Below are 18,454 nucleotides of genomic sequence, written 5' to 3'. Positions count from 1 at the left end.
GCGCGGCGCCCCGCCCCGCCGCCGGGGGCGCCGTGAGGCGGGGAGCCGCTGCCGCCTGCGGCCCGGCGCGGAGCGCGGCAGCCGCGGAGGCGAGCCGGGCCGCGGCGCCGCGCCGGGGCATGCGGCGGCCGGCGGGGTGAGCGGCGGCCGGGGATGCGCGCTGGGCCGCGGCGCCATGTCGCGCGTGAGCGGCGCCGGGGCGGCCGGCGCCCCCGGCAGCGCCAAGGAGAAGCGCTCCCTCGGCAAGCGGCTGTTCCGCGGGCGGGCGGGCGCCGGCGGCTCGGGCTCGGCCGCGGGCCCGGCGCGCTCGCTCGGCGGCTTCATGAGCCGCGTGCTGAAGACCCTCTCCACGCTGTCGCACTACAGCAGCGAGCCCGAGGCCGGCCGCGGCCCGCACGCCCCCCGCCTGCCCCCGCCGCAGGCCGCCGGCGGCCTGGGCAGCTGCTTCCAGCCGGGCCCGCCGCGCAGCCCCGAGCCCGAGCCGCCGCCGCGGGCCGAGAGCGGCCCCGAGGCGGTGCCCGGCGTGGCGGGGCTGCGGAACCACGGCAACACGTGCTTCATGAACGCCATCCTGCAGTGCCTCAGCAACACCGAGCTCTTCGCCGAGTACCTGGCGCTGGAGCAGTTCCGCGGCGAGCCGCCGCCAGGGCCGGGGCCGGGGCCGGGGCCGGGGCCGCCGCGCAGCCCGCCCGCCGAGGGCGCGGCGCCGCCGGGCGCCGGCGAGGTCACGGAGCAGCTGGCGCACCTGGTGCGGGCGCTGTGGACGCTGGAGTACACCCCGCAGCACAGCCGCGACTTCAAGGTGAGGGGCGCCCCGCGGAGCCGCGCTCCCCCCGCCGCTCCCCCCCCCCCCGCCCCGGCCCTGCCCCGGGCGCCGCTCCCTCGGGGCGCTCCGCTGCCTCGGGGCCCGCGGCCTTCGCACCTCCCGCCCCGGCGCTGCCTCTAGCGCGGCCCGGAGGCCCTCGGCGGCCGAGCCGCGGCGCGGTGCTGGGCGGCCAGCCTGGAGCCCTGACCGGGGAGAAACCCGCCGCCCCTTGCAGGTGAGACGGGCGCTGAGGAGTTGAGTAGCACTGCGCTCTCCCAGCCGAGCAGCGGGGTTTGTTTTCCCTCGCCCGCTTTCTGTTCGGCTCCAGGATGGTAAGGCCCATGGTTTCTCGGCTAATCGGTGCGTTTGCAGAGTTATTTTCTCATGTGCTGTTGCGAGAGAGGCGTCTCCCGCCTGCGATCGCGACTGCACAGAAACATGTTTCCCCCGCGTTGCACAGAGCTCCGAGCTGTGCGTTTCCCCCGTCAGGACGGGGCAGGACAGGGTTTTTGTGGCTGATCCATGCACTTACCGCTGGTGCAAGTGCACAATTGCAGTAGTCGTTTTTACAGTGTAGGCTCAACATGCAGGGCTTGTGAGACCCAATATTCTGTATGCACAACTTCTGAACAAGATACAGGTAGTAACTTTTCTTTTCTGGATCAGCTACAGAGTATGGTTCCAGTATGAAAAACACCTTTCTAGCCTTATCAGCTATGTGTAGTACTTCTAGAAAGCTATTCTAGCTTCCAAGTGCCCCTTTTAAAAAAAAGCAGAAACTCAAAACCCAGAGACAGGTACATGGTTAACTGACGGTATCGATGTTAGTCAAGGTGGCCTTCACGCTTGTCACCTGTGTCAGAGCGAGCGTCTGCCTTCAGGCTGCCCGTGCGCTTGTTACTGAGGTTCTGTTCGAAGCTGGTAACGACTCTGCTCTTCTCACTGGTGGAAGGATCCATTTGGATGTTTCATACCTTTGTCTTGCAGCATTAAGGCAAGACAACAGGAATTAGTTTTAACTTCTCGGAGTTCTGGCTCCATATACATCAGAAGAAGACAGCCGCTGAGTAACAGCGTGCTTCTCAGTTTCGTTTAAATTCAACCTGAGCTTCTAACGGTTTGCAAATAACTCGCAGGAATAAGAGATTGCAACCTCCTAGTCTTTACCAGCTCTGGTTCAACGTGATGGCTTTCTGCTTACCTAAACATTCATAACACCGTTTTGTCTGGACAGGTTTTTCCTCCCCGGTTCCTTCCCTGAACGGCTGGACAATGCTGTGCCGCTAGTCATTGCATTCACCCTAAGAATTTCCTGGGGAAATCTTAGAGTAGAGGACATGGACTTTGGACCTGTAGTTTAAAAACATACTAGAATGCTTTTGGATGGGATGATCAAACAAAATTGTTTTAAAAAATGTTCCAGGCCTACCTTGCTTCTCAAAGGAGCAAGAGTATTGTTAAATTTGTTTAGAAGAAAATACAGTGATTCCCTGGTATGTTAAAAACCATTTGGTTTTCTTGCAGAGTGAGTTGAAGAGGGGGTGCACAGATATATCAAAAATATGGCCAATAACATAGTTCATAAGTTCAAAAGTTCTTGCTGCCTTCAGTCGAAATGTGCCGCAGCAGGGAAGGACTGCGGGCACCCCTGTGCTGTGCTCTGCCCCGGTGTCTGTCGGACGATGGGGTGACTTTGTCCTGTGCCTCCACTCTGCGGAAGAGAGGCATCAACAGCCTGCTCTGCTGCGCTTGCGAGTAGGGTGTCTCCGGGGACTCCTCCGAGGTGCCAGCAGCCCTTGGGATCCTCAGTCTCTTGGGCTGATCCCTGCTCAGCACCTCGTCCCTTTGCTTCTCCTGCCTGTTTCCAGGCTGTTGTATCCAGACTTGACCTTTAGTTGTAGTCCTGCTGCTGTGTGCGTATTGTTTTTTGGGGAGTCTGGCTGTTTGCCTGCGTCCTCTCTGGAGGATGCTTAGCACCGGTGACTGCGGAGTCGGCAGCTTCTGGGCATAGGTGCCGGGTAGGGACCGTGCGCGACTCTTCTGCTTTCAGAAATGTTCACTGACGGTGTAGCCTTGGAAGAACTCATGCACCGAACTGCAGTTTTAATGCCTCCAGTTCTGGAGGTGCTGGGGGGCACTCCCCTCTTTCCTTGTTTTGCTTCACTCTGCTAGATGCTTTCTGGCAGAGAAGAAAACTTCTCCCGAGTAATCCACAACTTAAACACCTACTGTATGGCATCTACGTAAACTAGTCCCAGTTTTTCTTTTGACTGCTTGATATTGATAGATTTCAAAATGCAAGTTTTACTGGCTATTTATGTCCTGAACTTATAATAGTCTTATAATCATGACAGTTTTTGGAAAAAAGGAATAAAAGGTTGAGAGAGTGGGATTGTCTTTTTACTATTGCAGCTGGTAAAATCAAAGGGGAAAGCAGACTAGTTTTTAGGCCAAGAAGCACTGTTTATGAAGGTCTGAAGTCGAGGTGCTCAGATAAGAGTGACAGAAAGAGGAAGAAAAACAGATATGTATATTAAATTAAGGCTGTGTTCCAAGTTTTTTTTTAAATATAGTGGAACTTATTTTGCTTATTCTCAAAATCTCACTAACGGTAAGTGAATGCTTTTCTACTTTGTTGATATAGCTGGAGCACATCAATCTCCTACCTGTCAAGTCCCCTGGAGGTTTTTAAAAAGCATCTTGCTCTGGGGGATCTTGTCCAAGTAGGTCCTATTCATAGCTGCGTGGTATCAACAGGCCTATATCTTATTCAGAACGACTTTATCATTATGTCAAGTACTCGGCTGTTTCCTTACAAGGGTCAATTACTTTTAATGGTAAATTAATGCCTTTAAAGGCAGTTAGGTAGCCTGAACCTGCTATTAAACCCACTGTTCTTAATTAAAATTGTCTTCACCAGCAGATTTGTTAATGTAAAGGTATAAGCAACAGGCTTATATTTGAGAAAGGTGAGGATTGGCATTTTCAGTCTGGAAAGCCCTCCTTCCCTCCAAAACAAGAAAAACATCCCTCAAAGCTTCTTCCAGATAGCTAGAGAACATCCAATCCTACTTCTTTCTCTGTTTTAGTTTTACCAAGAGTGAAAAGTGTTTTCAGGAAAGTAATTTTGTGCTTTCAGTCCAACTTAGCAGTAATATTTGTTTGATGCTTGAAAAGCTTTTTAGCCGCTGTGCTGAGAAATCCATGGGTTGGCTCGTTTTCTTTTTTGGCACTAAATATAGTTGGGTAAAGACAGTTCCTGGTTCTGTCTCTTTGGTGGAAAATGCTTACATGCAGGTGCCAGATGTATTTTAAGGTAAAAGATGACACCTGTACTCTTGCCGGTTCATATATCTGTAGGCTTTTCTTCTGGGATAGAGGAAATTACTTTGTAAGAGATGGTCTTCCCGAGTCCTTGTGGACAGAGACCTTTGAGTGGGCAAGTTTTTAGATACTCTTTGCCCTTAACTATTTTATCTTGGTAGTATTTGAAGCATTTCTCCTTTTTTTTAGGCTGCTCTTCAAGAAATTATACAGTCCACAGTTCATGAATCATGTAGTCCTGCTGCTACAAACAAAAAAAGCCCAATTAAAACAAGTGGTTTCTGTAAACCGGTTTGTCTTGCAATTGGAGGGCCAAGAGGCCGCCTTGCAGGAGCTACTCTCTCCTGAGGAGGGGTGAAATGTCCACATAGCTGGAAAGTAGCATATCGTCTTTGGTCAGATCTGCTTGAAACACGAGGGTCTTTCTCTGCCGGTTCCTGCTTTTCAGACCTGCGGTTTCTCTCTGAGAGCCAAGCGATTCTGAGCATTCGAAGCCTGTGACTTTTGTCCTGCGTCTTTGAGGTGTCTGTGGAGCCGTCTTGGTGTTAATTCCTGCCAGGCAGGTCGGGTGGGTGCAGAGTGCTCCCGGGATTATTTACAACAGCCTATCCCCAGGGCGAGGAACCGGGGAAGACTCTGGAAATGTTTGCTCTCTCTGATGGAAATAAAAGTGCCGTTTAAGTTCTGTGTGTCCTTTGGTTCCCCCCAGCCGAGGTGTTTACAGCGTACACGTGTGTGGTGTTTGCTAGGGGGTACGAGAGAAGCTGAAGTAGGAGGAAGGGGAGGTGGCCGCGGGGAGCCACGTCCCCACGAGCACCCGGGGGCTGGGAGGGCGCCTGGGCAGGAGGGGTCTGGAAGGCTGAAGCGGTAGGAAGAGAGCAGGAGAGGAGCTGGTTGAGGCGCAGACTGGTTTGATTCCTCGGGTAGAAACCCTGGAAGCAGGACCGTAAGGGAGCCCTGTGCAAGGCTTTCCAGGGAGAGCTGGAGGAGACGTGGTGACAGAGATGACACTTCCCTCCTCCCAGCTCTGCTCTGGGTGACTCTTTCCTATTGTCCCTACGCTCTTGTGCAGTTTGTTTTAACAATTGTTTTCTCCTGGTCGCTCAGTGGTTTTTGTTTTCCTGCCCGAACAGAGCTGCTGCTTTCCTAACCGAGGCCAGTATTGCAGCTCGGCTTCCTCTTCCCCCTTTGTGGTGATGTGACAGCAGCAACAAACATCTATTGTGCAGGCGGGAGCTGTCCCTCCTTCCCGGCAGAGAGTGTCGGATAACGGGGAGAGGATGCTCTTTGCCATAGGGAATCGGTTTAAGACTTTCAAAGCTGGCAACAGGGTCTTAAGCGAGAGGGATTTTATTTAAACTAACTGGGTTTGAAAAATCAGTTATACGGCCTTATCCGAACTCCTCTAACTCGTCTTCCTTGGGGTTTTGATCTTCTGTTTTGAGACTTTCTTCATAGCTACAGTTAGTCGCGTACTGAAGTGTGTTAGTATTTGTCGGGACTGTTTATATGCTAGAACTACTGTGTTGGTGGCTCTCTTCTTCTATAAGATGAAGACCACAATATTTTTATGACCTGCAGCGTATGCAGCAAACACAGCAGAATCGTATGAACTTGATTTATTTGGATTACCAGAACCAGCTCTGAACCCAGAGTGAATCCCTGGTAGTAGAGCAGGGGTTATGGTGCTGGGGTAACAGAGCTGCTTCCATTTTTTTTCACTTGTGCCATGAGTAATATTTAATAGTAGTTATGTGTAAAACTTAAGGTTTCAAGGTGTACATGTTTTGGAAACACTTAGTGTAAATTTTGCTGTTGGGGCAAGCAGTCTGCAAGCTGTGTTGGTCATTTCTTTGTGAATTAATAAATAACTCCTCTGAATTATGAAGCGACTCCTGCTAAGTATTGACATAATCACTATTTATCTATTACTTTCTTGTAGATTAAATGACAGCAGTTCTTAGCATGGGGCTGCCTAGTCGGATTTGGGCTTTGGAAGTCTTTAGTCCTGCATGCACAGCTGGTAGCTGGAAGCACTTTTACTCGCCAGAGCCCTTGTGCTTGGCTGGTGGATCTGATTGTACGTGAAATGGAATCACGCAGGTAGTCTTTAATTACGTTGCTCTCTGTCTAGCCCGGTGGCCAGTTACTTTTACTCTGGACAGTGTCAACTGCTTGTTCCTCGGATACTTCTGCTGCGAGCAGAACTGCCCGTCCTTTATGTCCTATTCTTCTGTGTCTCTATGAAAGACGAAATCCAGCAGGGTTAGGAAGCCAAGCTGGGAAGTCAGGAGGCTGGATTCCCTGGTTGGTAAAGGGAATTCTGCAGCGGGGGAAAGCAAACGTGGTGTGGCTGTGCCTCCACAGAAGTCGAGGGAACGACAAAGGGGAGCGGGGAGGAAATGGGAGAGAAATCAGTGGAAAGCAGCTTTGCAGCTGCGTGTTGACCTGTGAGATAGCCCCGAAAGGTTGGCCATTAGGTGTGACCCTGCGCAGGGCTAAAGGCCGATCGTGTCGGTGCCAAAATATTCTGTGCTCTGAGCTCTGAAATCTTGATTTCACACCACCTCCACAAACGTTTAAATGCTGAAAGTATAAAACCGTGTCATGTCTGGCAACTTATGGAATGGGTGAGAAAATGTGTGTTCTTGGGAAACTTGGTTGGGTCTGTGGTGCTCCATGCCCTGCTTTGCAAGTCGGCGTTTAGAAATGGCTGTGCTTGCTTTCAACTAAACCCATTTCAGATTTCCATTTGAACACATGACCTCTGGCAAAACACTGTTTTAATTAACTCTTTTGCATGTGATTGTGTCAGTGAACTTGTTTGCCGCATCCTTAAAATGCACTGGGAAGCTTGTGTGAGCACCAGAGATGAGATCGCTGCTTCAGGCCGCCTGTGCTCTGACTCGAGACATGAGGCAAAAACTGAGGAGAGAAACGGAAGGATTGGTTTACAGTCGGGGCAGAATCTCTGTGGCAGAGGAGTTTGGGCTCCTGAGCCCCAGCCTTGGAGTCTGTCCACGATATCCTTCACTGAACCGCTTCACATTTTTTGAATTCCCCCTGCTCCGCAACGCCTGGCTCTTTTGTATCCCACTGATTGCTCTGTTACCTCCCTTCAACTGCTAAACAATTAGCGTACTAGGAAAACAAGGTCTTATTGTGGAACAAAGTTGTATTTTTACTGTTACAACAACAAATACTTTAATTGGTTGCTGACAGCAGCCTGCAGCCCATTTCCGACTGTGCCTTCTGGCAGGCACGACCGCATTCCTGCGGAGCATTGCTGCTTGGGAAAACAACACGTTACAACCCACCTTTTGTGTCCCGGGTGCGTTTCCCATGTCAGAGAGACGCTGATCGGTGCTGGGCCAGGCTGCGTGCCCTCTGCGCTTTGCTGTGCTGCAGCCTCGGCTTTGGGAAGGAACTCCGCGCGCGTTCCCAGGGAGGCGGAGCGCTCCGCTCGGTGCTGAATGCTGGGGTGCTCAATGCAGAGGATTATGTGCACAGCACCGTTTTGCTTTTGCCATAACTGACTAGAAAATTAACTTGGCGGAGTGACTGCATATAGTATAGCCTTGACAAACTTTGCTCTTTTGTATTAAAAAATAAAAACTAGGATTGTTGGAACTTCAGGCTGGAGGGGTGAAGGTAGCTGTTGGTGCCAGACAGGTTTTGGGCCCAAAGCCAGGAGGATAATGCTTCTCGTAGGGGTTTGTTTAGCATGGGCTGAGAACCCCCTGTGTTCTTGGTGCACTGAATTCTACTGCCGTTTTCGTGTTTTTGTTTTTTGTTTTAAAGTGGAATAATAAATGGCTGTGCTCCCCCGATGGCAGGGAAATGCTCTGTTGTGCTTGGTTCTGTTCTGCACAAGCCTCTAGAGATGGCTTTCTGCCAGGGAGGCTTTTGCTTTCTCCTTTGGGGAGACGTGCCTGACTCTGTCTGGCCAGAAGCCTCGCTGAGCAGCTACGAAGGAGGAGTCCCAGCGCCTACCAGTGGACTTGTGAGGAGGGGGAAAGGACAGGGAGGTTCCTCTCGGTCCTGGCTGCTTTGGCACACGTGCTTTCTTTAAAATCCTCCTCCTCTGCTGCTGAGGCTCCTGTAGCGGAACTCAGCCAAACGGAGAGCTGGGCGAGTCCGGGTTTAACAAGCACCTTGCCGTGGGGCTGGGCAGGAGGAGGGGTCCACGGACACCCCGAGCAGCCCGTGACAAGCCGCGCGTGCTGCGAGCCAAGCGGTATCGGAGGAAACACGGAGGCTTGTGCGCTCAGCCAGACACCACACAGGTTTTCTTTCAGCGACCCCCCAAGTCCTTGCAGTCGTGTGGGTTGTGTTCGCCTGTGCCGATGCTGGTGTTGGTGTGGGGCCGTAACTCGACTGCGGTGCGAGCCCTGGCTCCGGCGAGGGGAGTCTGGAGTGTGCGGAGCAGGCAGTCCCTTAAAGCAGAAAATGTGTTGCGGTGCAGCACCCGAAAGCTGTCTAAACATCGGAAGAGGTCCCTGCCCTTTGAACAGGGAGGTAGTTCTGGATATGCTGGAGTTACTATGGGAATACTTTTTTTTTTTTTTTTTTTTTTTTTTTTTTTAAATCAAGCTTCCTTTGATAAAGATATGTGCTTCTACTCTCATTCAGGGAGAGCTAGAAGCTTAATGAAATAAATTTAGTGTTTGATTTCCTTTGAAAAAATAGTCTAGTAATGTTGGCCCAGAAAACCCTCCAAGAGGGCTGGTAGGAGATGTGAGACTGTTAGAAGTACATCCTTGTTGCGTACTCCTTTAAAAGTCCAGGACAAGCATTTTGAGAAGAGCTAATGAGGATATTACGATTTGGCATCTTCTCCAAACACTGTCGCGATCCAGCTGATATATTTTAAAAGGGAGATGAGAGCCTTTCTCAGTGTGTCTGCTGTCTTTTGTTTCAGGAAAGGTAGAATTTGTCTTGCGTTTGCCAACACCTGAAAGTTTGTCCAAGGTGTGTTTCTCCAGGCTTGACGTGAGGCTGCTCAGTTGGCATCTGTTCAGGCATGCTGGGCCCATTTTCGCAAATTCCACTGTTTCCAGTTATTTTACTTGCCTTTTCCCTCAGGCTTAAGAGTTAGACTTCTGTTGGAAAACTGTATGAAGCACAACAGCCCGATGTTGTATTAATTAGTAGGTTACTAGTAGGTACACGCTATGATGCTCTTGCCTTGTCTTCTGCTTTATTTTATTTCCTTCCCGTTTCCAGGCTTCCCGGCCTCTGCGCTAGCACCACCACCTTCTGCGGTGCCTGTACCCTGCTCCGTTGCTGGGATTGCCTCTTAGTCTTTCTGCTGCCTTCCTCCTTGTTTCCTGCCTCGTTTCCTGCGCAGTGTCATCGCGTTTAGTCTTCCTCCCCTCCGCCCCGTGTGTATCCTGCGGCAGCTGGACCAGCTTGTCCGGGACGCTGGAAGCCGTGTAGCCCCGTTAGAGGCAGGCAGCAGCTCCCTAGCCAGGAAAGAGCGGAGTGGTCAGTGCTGGCAGCGTACCTGTTCTCGTTTTCTTACCTTGAGGGTCACTGTTAGCCTAGTGTCTGTCTCCAGGTTTGGGGAAGATCTAAACTGCACTATTTCCCAGGCAGTTTGTTCCCCAGAAGAGAATATCTCGCTTCGTAGAGGAAAAATGCTGCGTTTTTGTGTACGAGTGGAAGGAGTCACTTAGATAAATGCCCTTTGAGAGATGTCTGCTAGAGAAGTCTCCCAAACACAAATTGTCTGTGGCATTAGGGGGGGGAAAAAAAAAACCCTCTGCCCTAGAATAACTTTACAGTGTTCACTGAAAGATGAAGACTAGCCGTTCTTTCCTGCTCACACGTGTGGCATTGTGTCAGGGCTCTAATGAGCTGGCTTCATCCGTTCTATACGCAAAAACCTTTCCACAGCTGTTTCCTGCCAGAGGCATAGTGGAAAATAGCAGGCTGACATTTTTCCTTTCGTTGTCTTTGTGATCTAGAAGAATAACAGCAGCAAAGGAGAGGCTGCTAATTCAGTTATATTTGGGTTTATGGCTTGTATTTGGAGTAATAGATGGATGATTATTGAACATTCAGTGGGCTGATAGATATCTGATGATGCATCTTTGTCATAAGTGTGCTTTATGGGTAAAAGGGGATTTAGTTGTTTATAGGGTGCTTGCATTAGGGGTTTGAATCTGTGTGCACAATAGACGTGAAATTACGATTTTCCTCTCCTTTCTTCTAGCGATGCTGCTTTCATTCGTGGTGGGTGTGCATGTCTGTGCACACGCATTCATGCGTGCATGCCCATCTGAGGGAAGGGAAGACTTTGTTCCTTCTCCTGTCTGACCCTCTTAGGGGGCTGCGTTGAGGAAGGGCGCTGGAAATGCCTCCGGTGCCGTTGTGGAAACGTGTCGGGAACGAGCTTCGGGGGCCTCACCCGCTCCCAGTGCTGGGGGCTGGAACGGCTGTACCGAAACCATCCCCGAGCCGTTGCTGCTGCCCTGCGGTGGTGGAGCCGTCCAGATGTGCCTCCTGGGACTCACGGGGAGCCAGATTAGGGCCAGGGGATTAAAGGATATGGGAGGCTGGTGAATGTGTGGGGGCACTTTGTTTTTCTGTAAACTGTTCTTGTTTGTGTTTTTAAGCTGATGGTGTCTAACTCTCTTCAGCCGGTTGCAAGCTGCTGTTGTGTTACTGCGGTGGGTTCAGCATAACCACGGCCAGCAAAGTGAGGACACGAGTGCTGTGTCTCCTGTCACTCGGTCAGCAAAGGAGGAGAGAAAGTCGGAGGCTGTATTTTGACCAATGCATGGCTCCATGTAAAGTACTTGTTCTGCAGCCTGGGTTTAGGCTGCCCGGCTGAGCAGATACCTTCCCGCTGCCTGTCGGCGTTCCTGGGCCGCGGTGAGGGGTGTTGCCTTTGTGGCCTCGTCGGACCGAGATTGCTGCCTGAGCGTCTGTGGAGTGGCACGGAAGTCATCTAAATTGCTTTAATATAGTCTAAGTGGAACTAATTTAGATCTGCGCTGAACAAGGCCAGAAGCATGCTTCCTAGCAAGGGCAGGAGACCTGGTGCACGCAGATGGGAGCTTTGCAGCTGCCGAGACACAAGTGGAGGCTCAGAAAATACGCAGAGGTTCTGGGTGGGCCCTGCTTAATACGGAGACAGACACTTGCTCGCTTAGTTTTGTCTCCTGTCAAATCTTAGTGGAGCTGTTCAGGAATCAGCAGTTTGGCTTGCTGATGCTGGCTGCAGCCCCTGCCCGTTGCAGAGATCCCTGCCTGCTGCCCCAAGACTCCCAAAGAGGGCTGGACTGGGGCCGTGGAGTGAGCGGGGCTGTATGCCGTCACTGAGCCGTCTAGCTCTTGGCAGACCGCTCTTCAAGAGTTCCTAGTGCTTTTTTTCTCAAATTGTTAAACTGTTTGTTATTTGAGTTGGTGCCTTTATCTCTCGGTTTAGATTTAATTGTGCTCCTCAGTGCTGAGTGCTCTTTGCTGCATGTCTGGTGCTTCTCCCCTCTACCTGGCTTGATGCTCACTGATCGCTTTGCTGCCACCGCGTCTCGAAGCGCTGGGAGGAAGGCACGTAACGTTCCAGAGCAGCAGATGCAGAGGTTTAAGTAATAACAAACCCACTTGTAGCAGCGATGGCAGGAAGCGTGAGTAATGTTGGGAACGTGCTGCTGTTGCTGGAGTGTTTTTGTAGCAAAGCCTCTTGTGAGGGAATTGCATCTGATATTCTGTAGTGCTTCCTGAATCACTTCCAGTGTCTTGTGATCCGTCTCCACAGGCAGCTCTTTATCCTGGTCCGCTCAGGCTGCAGGAGCGTAGAGGGGACCAGAGCAGCGCTCGGAGATGGGGCATGGGAGTGATACAGCCCAGGCACGTGGCTGCTGCTGATCCCTGGGGTTTCCTCTGCTGCGGCGCGGGGTGCTACGTTACCCCAGAAGGACAGCTTGTCAGGGACGCGTGCTGGTAGAACCAGCAAGGCTTTAGACTGGAGTGAAGTGGGGGTGATGCTGGGAGAGGTGCAGTAAGAAATGTCAGCCTGGATTCCTGGAGTCCCTAGTTCCGTCTGTTTCCATAGCAAAAGCTCCCCACGTCTGTCTGTCTCTTTCTTTTCTCTCCTCCCTTCCCTCTGGAAACACCAGATTCACTTCCTTCAAGCAGTTCTAAGGACCCCTTTTATCTTAAACTCTTCCTAGACCAGGACTTAGTGTGGTGGTAGCACCTGTTAGCTAACTTTGCTAAAACAAACCAGACCAGATAAGGCAGCCCACTCAACATGCCAGCCAAAAAGTGTTATATGCTGGCATGATTGTATCATACTTTTTTGTATCTTAGTGTAGAGAACACCATAAACTGCTTTCTTTTTAATTTTTTTTTAAATTTTTTTAAGCACCGCTCTTTCTCCTGGCCCTCTGTAGCCAGCTCATTGCTGAGAAAAGTCAGCTCATGGGTCTTGACTGCAACACGCGCTCTTTTTGTTACCCTCCTCCCTCCTTCTTTGATACCAGGTGTTGCAGCCTTGGAACGCCTACCAAAGTGCACGAAGGGGATGGGAGGCATGAATGAGGCTATTAAAAGGCAAATATATTACTGGGGAGGTATAGGTACCAATTCCAGAGAAAGCATGTACTAAAAAAAAACACTTAAAACTGGACTAAAAGCTCTGCTTCACACTTAACGATTGTGGGGGTTTTTTTGGTTTGGAACGTGACACAATAATTAAAGGGTCAAATTTAATTTTCAAATTTTTTCTTTTTTTTAAACAAAGGTAATGTTTGCAAAGGAAGTTTATACGTATTTTCTCCTTAAATTCTTCCCTGTGTGTTCAGCTAAACACAGCCTCTGTGAACATCAAACTTCACTTGCTTTTGTTAAGGATGTTTTGGATATTTTAAAATATTTTAAATTTTTCTTAATTCTACCTACCCGACTGACTCCTGTCAGCAATACCTGGTTGACAGCTGTGAATATATAAAATCATTAAGTAATTTAGGTTGGAAGGACCTCTGGCGGGTGACGGATCCAGCGCCCACCGCCTCGCTCAGAGCAGGGCCGCTCTGAAGCTGGCCTGGATTGCTCCGGGTGTTGTCCCCGCAGCGGTGCTGCGGCCAGGTTGGTGTCTCTGGGTGAGCTGGAGAGGGGGCTTGGGGTCCCTGAGACCTGCTGCCGGACCGTGCTCGTATCCACCAGCGAGGAGGTGCCTTGTAAGTGCCATAGATGGGACAGCTTAGGGCTTTCTTAAAAACAAGAGAACGCATGGTATTGTGATGAAGAAACTGGTGCTGTGTGAAACTAACAGGAGAGGTTTGAGCTGTAATGCAGTTAGTGGGAGTGGGATCCTGTGCTGCAGTATTCAGCTGAAGGATATTTAATGATGCTAAAGAGAGAACTGATTATGAGAGCATCTGTGATCTAGGCTAGTAAAAATGGTAAGGTTGTATCTTTAGAAGATGCTCCTGTGCAGTGGGTTTCTAGCACAGCTAAATTAGGCTTCTCTAGTTCATTGCCATCTTGTCCTGATACTGTGTGGTGGATGAATGCCTCATGTTTAGGTATCAGGCTAGGATCTACAAGTGAAGATCGGTTTGCTATATTTTTGTGGTCTAATGTTAAATTTTATCAATTGGAGCAACAAGAACAACTCACTAGGCTTTCAGCTGAAAGACAGCAAGAGGTAAAAGGTTGATGCCTGAAGAGGCTTAAGATCATTTTCTGTAGATCATTTTTTTTCCCTTTGCTTTTGCACCTTGTTTTGCTTAATTGAAACTAGTATAGGAATTGGTGGTGCTTAGGTCTCCTTTAGTCCTTATGAGTCCCTGCAGACTATTCTGTGCTTTTCTCCCCTATAAACTGGCTTGCAGTCGTGTCCCAGGCTCACGTTACACCCAGTACCAAGCAGCAGCGTGTTGGGCTTGCACCGCTGTGCTGCAGAGGTGAGCATCCGCTGCGGGCCATTCGCTTCGCCATCATCTCTGCTTTTAGGCTGGTAGCACAGACTGGTGGCTGTTATTTCTCCTTCATTTCCCCCACAAGTGAGTGTGGTTCATGTACCTAGAAGTGAGTTCTGCTGGAAGTTTGGCTTTATACAACAGCACGCTGTGCTGGTGGTTTGTGAATGGTTGTAGTTTCATCTGCACTTGATATCAACAGACTTCCAAGAGTGGGGTTTGTCTGTTGAAGTTGGGTTAAACTGAGGTCTTCATGTTTGCTGCAGGTCTATTGCTTGTTTCATAGTGTTGCTGATATTTTGTCGAGAATACAGGAGCTGGATGCTGACTTCGGTTGACAGCCATGGCTATCCGCTTCTGCCATGTTATGAAGATTTAGCCCTTAATTTAGCCTTAATTGGGAGAACCCTGAGAAAGGAGAAGGATTTCCCTTTGTTATTTGTTTCTTGCAGTGAAACATCGTAACTAAAGCACCAGGGAGGTGACTCCAGCCCCAGCAGCCCTTCTCTGCAGCAGCCGGGTCTGCAGGCACTTGCCTGTAACCTGACTTGCCACCGAGCTTGGCAGCGTTACAGGTGCTAGCTTTCTGCCAGGTGCCCGGGTTTTCTCCTGAGAGGTGCTGCTGGGAGCATGACGTTGTGCACCGATCTGCACATCTCTCGGCGTCTGCTCACGGCCTCCTGGCCCGATGGACGGGAAAAGAGAGGATTCTCCGCTCTGGTCTAAGGGCGGTTGGCGTTACGTGGGTGGGCAGAGCGGCCGTATGTGTGTCCCCGCTGAGGTGACTAACCGTCACCTGTCCTGTGTCACAGGAGGACAAATGTCCTTTGCGTAAGCTCGTGTCTGTCCAGGGCTGAACCTCTCCCCTCCAAATTCCTCAAGATTTCAGCAGCAGAAAAAAGCTGATTTCCCCTGCGGATCAGTGAAGAGACAGACACCGAGTCTTTCCAGTATAAAACCGAGTGAATGTCAGCCAAGTGTGTTGTGAGGACAGAAGCAGCAGTGGAGCACAGGGATTAACTAGCTCCAAAAGGATCCCAACTGGATTCGAGTGGACTGTGTGCTCCTGTTCTGCAAACCTTGTGTGGTGCAAGGTGGCTGCGGGGAAGTGACCAGTGAATGGAGAACAGGCCAGCAAAATTAATATAAAGCAATGGGGAAAAAAATTGCAAGATGGGGGAGGAGTGAGAATCTTCTGCCCGAGAGCTTCTAAGCTGAATCCTCTCTCAAAACCAGAGTGAGGGTTTTAGGTGGATTTTCCGTGAATCTGATGTTCTTCTGTGTGCTTCAGCCACCAGCACATGCTGGACCCTGTGCGGGCATAGGCAGTAAATCTGTTGTCAGTGGGGTTTGCACATCTGTAATGAGAGCAGATTATTTCTGTTTTCCTTTATTTTGCTGCTCTGAGGCAGGTGGGCAGATTACAGAGGATAGAGAATATGTGTTTATCAGTCCTTTCCTGTCTTTCTCATCACCCCTCCCTTCTGGTGACCCCGTTTTCTACAGGGATAAAGCGAGCAGCCCAACCTCATTCCTCAAATCTGTTGTAAAGTCTGATTAGAGAACGGAGGAGGTTTGATAACGCGAGCATGTGCAGAGTGCCTGGCCTCCCTCGGTGCTCCTCAGGGGCAGCTGGGACTGGCACAGCCTTCCTTTCCGGTGCTTGTCCTGCAATAGTCTGTGTCTGTGCTGGTGCCGCTGCCCTCTTCTTTTGGGACTCTGTCCCGTCGAAGGCTTTGCTCCAACAAGTTCAAGCCCCATATAAGCATTTTCTGTCTCTCTGCAGCTGTACCAAAGCACATAGGTGCAGCACTGCTAACGCGTTGCATCCCGAACAGGGTTGCTGCTCCTGACAGTGTGCAGCAGAAGCAGAGTGGGGAATTGCTGCGTGACCTAACCTGCGCTGTGCGATGGTGGCAGCTGAGCCTGTCTGTTGCAAAGAAAAGCCTTGTGTTTGCTTTCTGGCTAAGATCGTCAGAGTGGCAATGTAGGGGACGGCTGACCTGTGACCATGCGTCTTAGGTGAATGTCCTGCCGGCTTCACGGGCAGCGGGAGGTGGAGGCTGGCCTCCTTGGCTGCAGCCTGGTGCCTCCTTGAAGAAGCAGAAAATGATGACTTTTACCATGCAGTGGTGTCTGCTGTTCAGGATGTCCATGTCTTCGTAGGCAGTCCACTTCCCTCCACCCCCTGGCATCACATCTCTAATTATAGAGGTGGATTGCCAAGGGTATAGCAGAGAGTAATATCTAGTCCTTTGGATTTAATTGTTCCTGATCAGTTTGGTTTTGAGTGCATGGATAACACAGAAACCTGTAGATTCTACGGCCTTGAGGGATCACTTGCCATGTTGCAGGCAGTCATGTTATTCTGGAGAGTATTTGTGCTGGCGGTGCTGGATGCAGGCGCTGCTGGTGGGTTCCTGTCCTCTGTACAGCAGTGTGCCCCGCCGGGCTGCTTCGGTGCGATTACAGAGGTAACGGGTCGGAGAGCTGGAGTGCAGAAAATATTTGCTGATGTTGGTTGATTATGAAGAAAGTGCATTGACTAAAGCCTATTACAGTCTTCTGTTGGCCCTTTAGGGAGCAGGGGAGAAGGTGCTCCGGGTGCCTGGGGTCCAGCTGGAGGGCTGAACGCAAGCTGTAGCAGTACAAGAGCAGTCCCCTGCGCTGCGGGGCAAGGGTGGATCTGCTGAACTGCAGGTTTTCGTTGCTGGTGAACTCCAAGAGCTTCTTGTTTGTGTCCAGAAGGAAAACAAGTATGAGCAGATCCCTTGGGTGTGCTGATGTACATCGGAGACTGCTTTTCTGGAAATTCAAGTGTAAATTAGATGCGTTCCCTGGGCTCTTAGAGTGCATCCAAAGTAGTACCGGTTGTGTACGTTGCCTCTGTGGATGCGAGTCCTCCCTTGTTTCGAGTCCAGTGGCCCAGTAGTGCAGGTCAGGACAGCCGCTGTCGTTCCTTGCTGTGCTTGCGTGTTATCCCCTTTCCTTCCTACTCCCTGGCCCAGCCAGAATTTCCCTGGAGTGCAGGAAGCCAGGAGACGGCTTTGAAGCACTGAGCGTGGGAGTGCTGGAGCGCGGGCAGGCATGCCGGGGCCGAGGCTCGCTGGTGCGTGCGGTGAGCCGCGTGCCAGGTTGCGTCAGGATGGTGTGTTCAAAACAAAAGGCAGCTTGGGGAGTGTTTGCTTTGAAGTTTAGCATATTAAAATCTGGGCTCTGTTTGGAGCTTGGCCCTGGCATGTGTGGCTTAAGGTAGGCTTAAAACTGATACTTGCGTATAATGGAAATATCAGGAATTCCTGCAGAGCCGGGCATCCCGGGAGGCAGCCCGCTCTGCGCGGAGGGTGCCGGAGGGCCACGGGCAGCAGTCGCCTTGCGGCAGGTCGGGGAGCAGAGCGGGGCCCGGGCCCCTGTCGCTGTCTGTGCTGCCCTGGCACTGGTCTGTGCCGTGCTTCCCTCGGGCCTGCTTCAGCTGGAGGTAGAACGCTGCACCTAGCTGGCTGTGCCGAGCCACTCATGACGATGACTCTAATACCCGTGCAGAGGGCACTTTCTGCTGCCCAGTGGTCCCTCCTAAGCAGGTTTTCTGTTTCAGACAGTAGCAATAGGAGATGCTACTTAGAATGAGCAATTTTTGCATATTGAATACTTAGCAAAGAAAATTACATGGTGACTGTATTGCTCAAGTGGTTAAGTGCATGTGTCTGATGCTAGATAACTTTGTTTTACTTGCATGTTATTGGGGCGATCAATTTGTGGAAGCACCTGTAGTTTTGCACTGATTTTGACTGATTTCTAGACTGATATAACCATATTGGGCTTGAGCACGTGCATCTGGATAACGGGAAATCTCTTGCTGCACCAAAGCAGGAATGAGCTAGGCAAGGTGAACAGACACCCGGAGACTAAATGCTTGTTTTGGGAATGAGACTTTGCTTTGGTTTAAACAGAAGATTTTTTAGGAATTGAACAGGTTCAGAACCATGTGGTACATGTACAGATAAGTTGTTTAAAAATACCCTAGGTCCTGTGTTAGTTTTAGGAGAAATGCTGCCTCTCGTTGTCAGTAGACTAAAATGAGCTTGCCTCACTCTTGACTTGTGCCAGAGTCTTGTAGGTTGATCATTTTGGTGTTCATCTCATCTGAATTAAGTCCTAAGTTTGCTATAACAATTTCTATTGAAATTACGATGCAGGTCTCTGTAACAGCTACCTTCACCCTCTGATCTGTTCTGAGGGCAGGTGGCAGCTTCTCTGTCTGGCAGGTAACAGCTCATTTATCTTTAACTCGAGTTGTGTGCGGAGTCCAGCATGCAATGCTGTCGTCTGGTCTTTCCACAGATGGTAGGTTGGTGTTGCACCTGATCCAGAGTTATCTGAAATCTCTCATATT

General features: G+C 50.6%; 1 protein-coding gene across 7 annotated transcripts in view; it reads left to right on the top strand.

The window, feature by feature from the left end:
* The window catches only part of USP31 (ubiquitin specific peptidase 31), a 77,134-nt gene continuing 58,680 nt past the window's right edge, over nucleotides 1–18,454 (top strand). For all 7 annotated transcript variants that reach the window (XR_010391546.1, XR_010391550.1, XR_010391549.1 and 4 more), the window contains exon 1: nucleotides 1–802. Coding sequence is in view for 1 of the 7 variants with exons in the window: in XM_064519982.1 (XP_064376052.1) it covers nucleotides 176–802 (627 nt within the window). In the remaining 6 variants the exon portion in view is untranslated. The remainder of the gene's footprint in view (nucleotides 803–18,454) is intronic.

Source organism: Dromaius novaehollandiae, chromosome 14 (genome assembly GCF_036370855.1).
Source record: "Dromaius novaehollandiae isolate bDroNov1 chromosome 14, bDroNov1.hap1, whole genome shotgun sequence".
Classification (NCBI taxonomy): domain Eukaryota; kingdom Metazoa; phylum Chordata; class Aves; order Casuariiformes; family Dromaiidae; genus Dromaius; species Dromaius novaehollandiae.
This window is presented reverse-complemented; position numbering and strand designations above follow the sequence as displayed.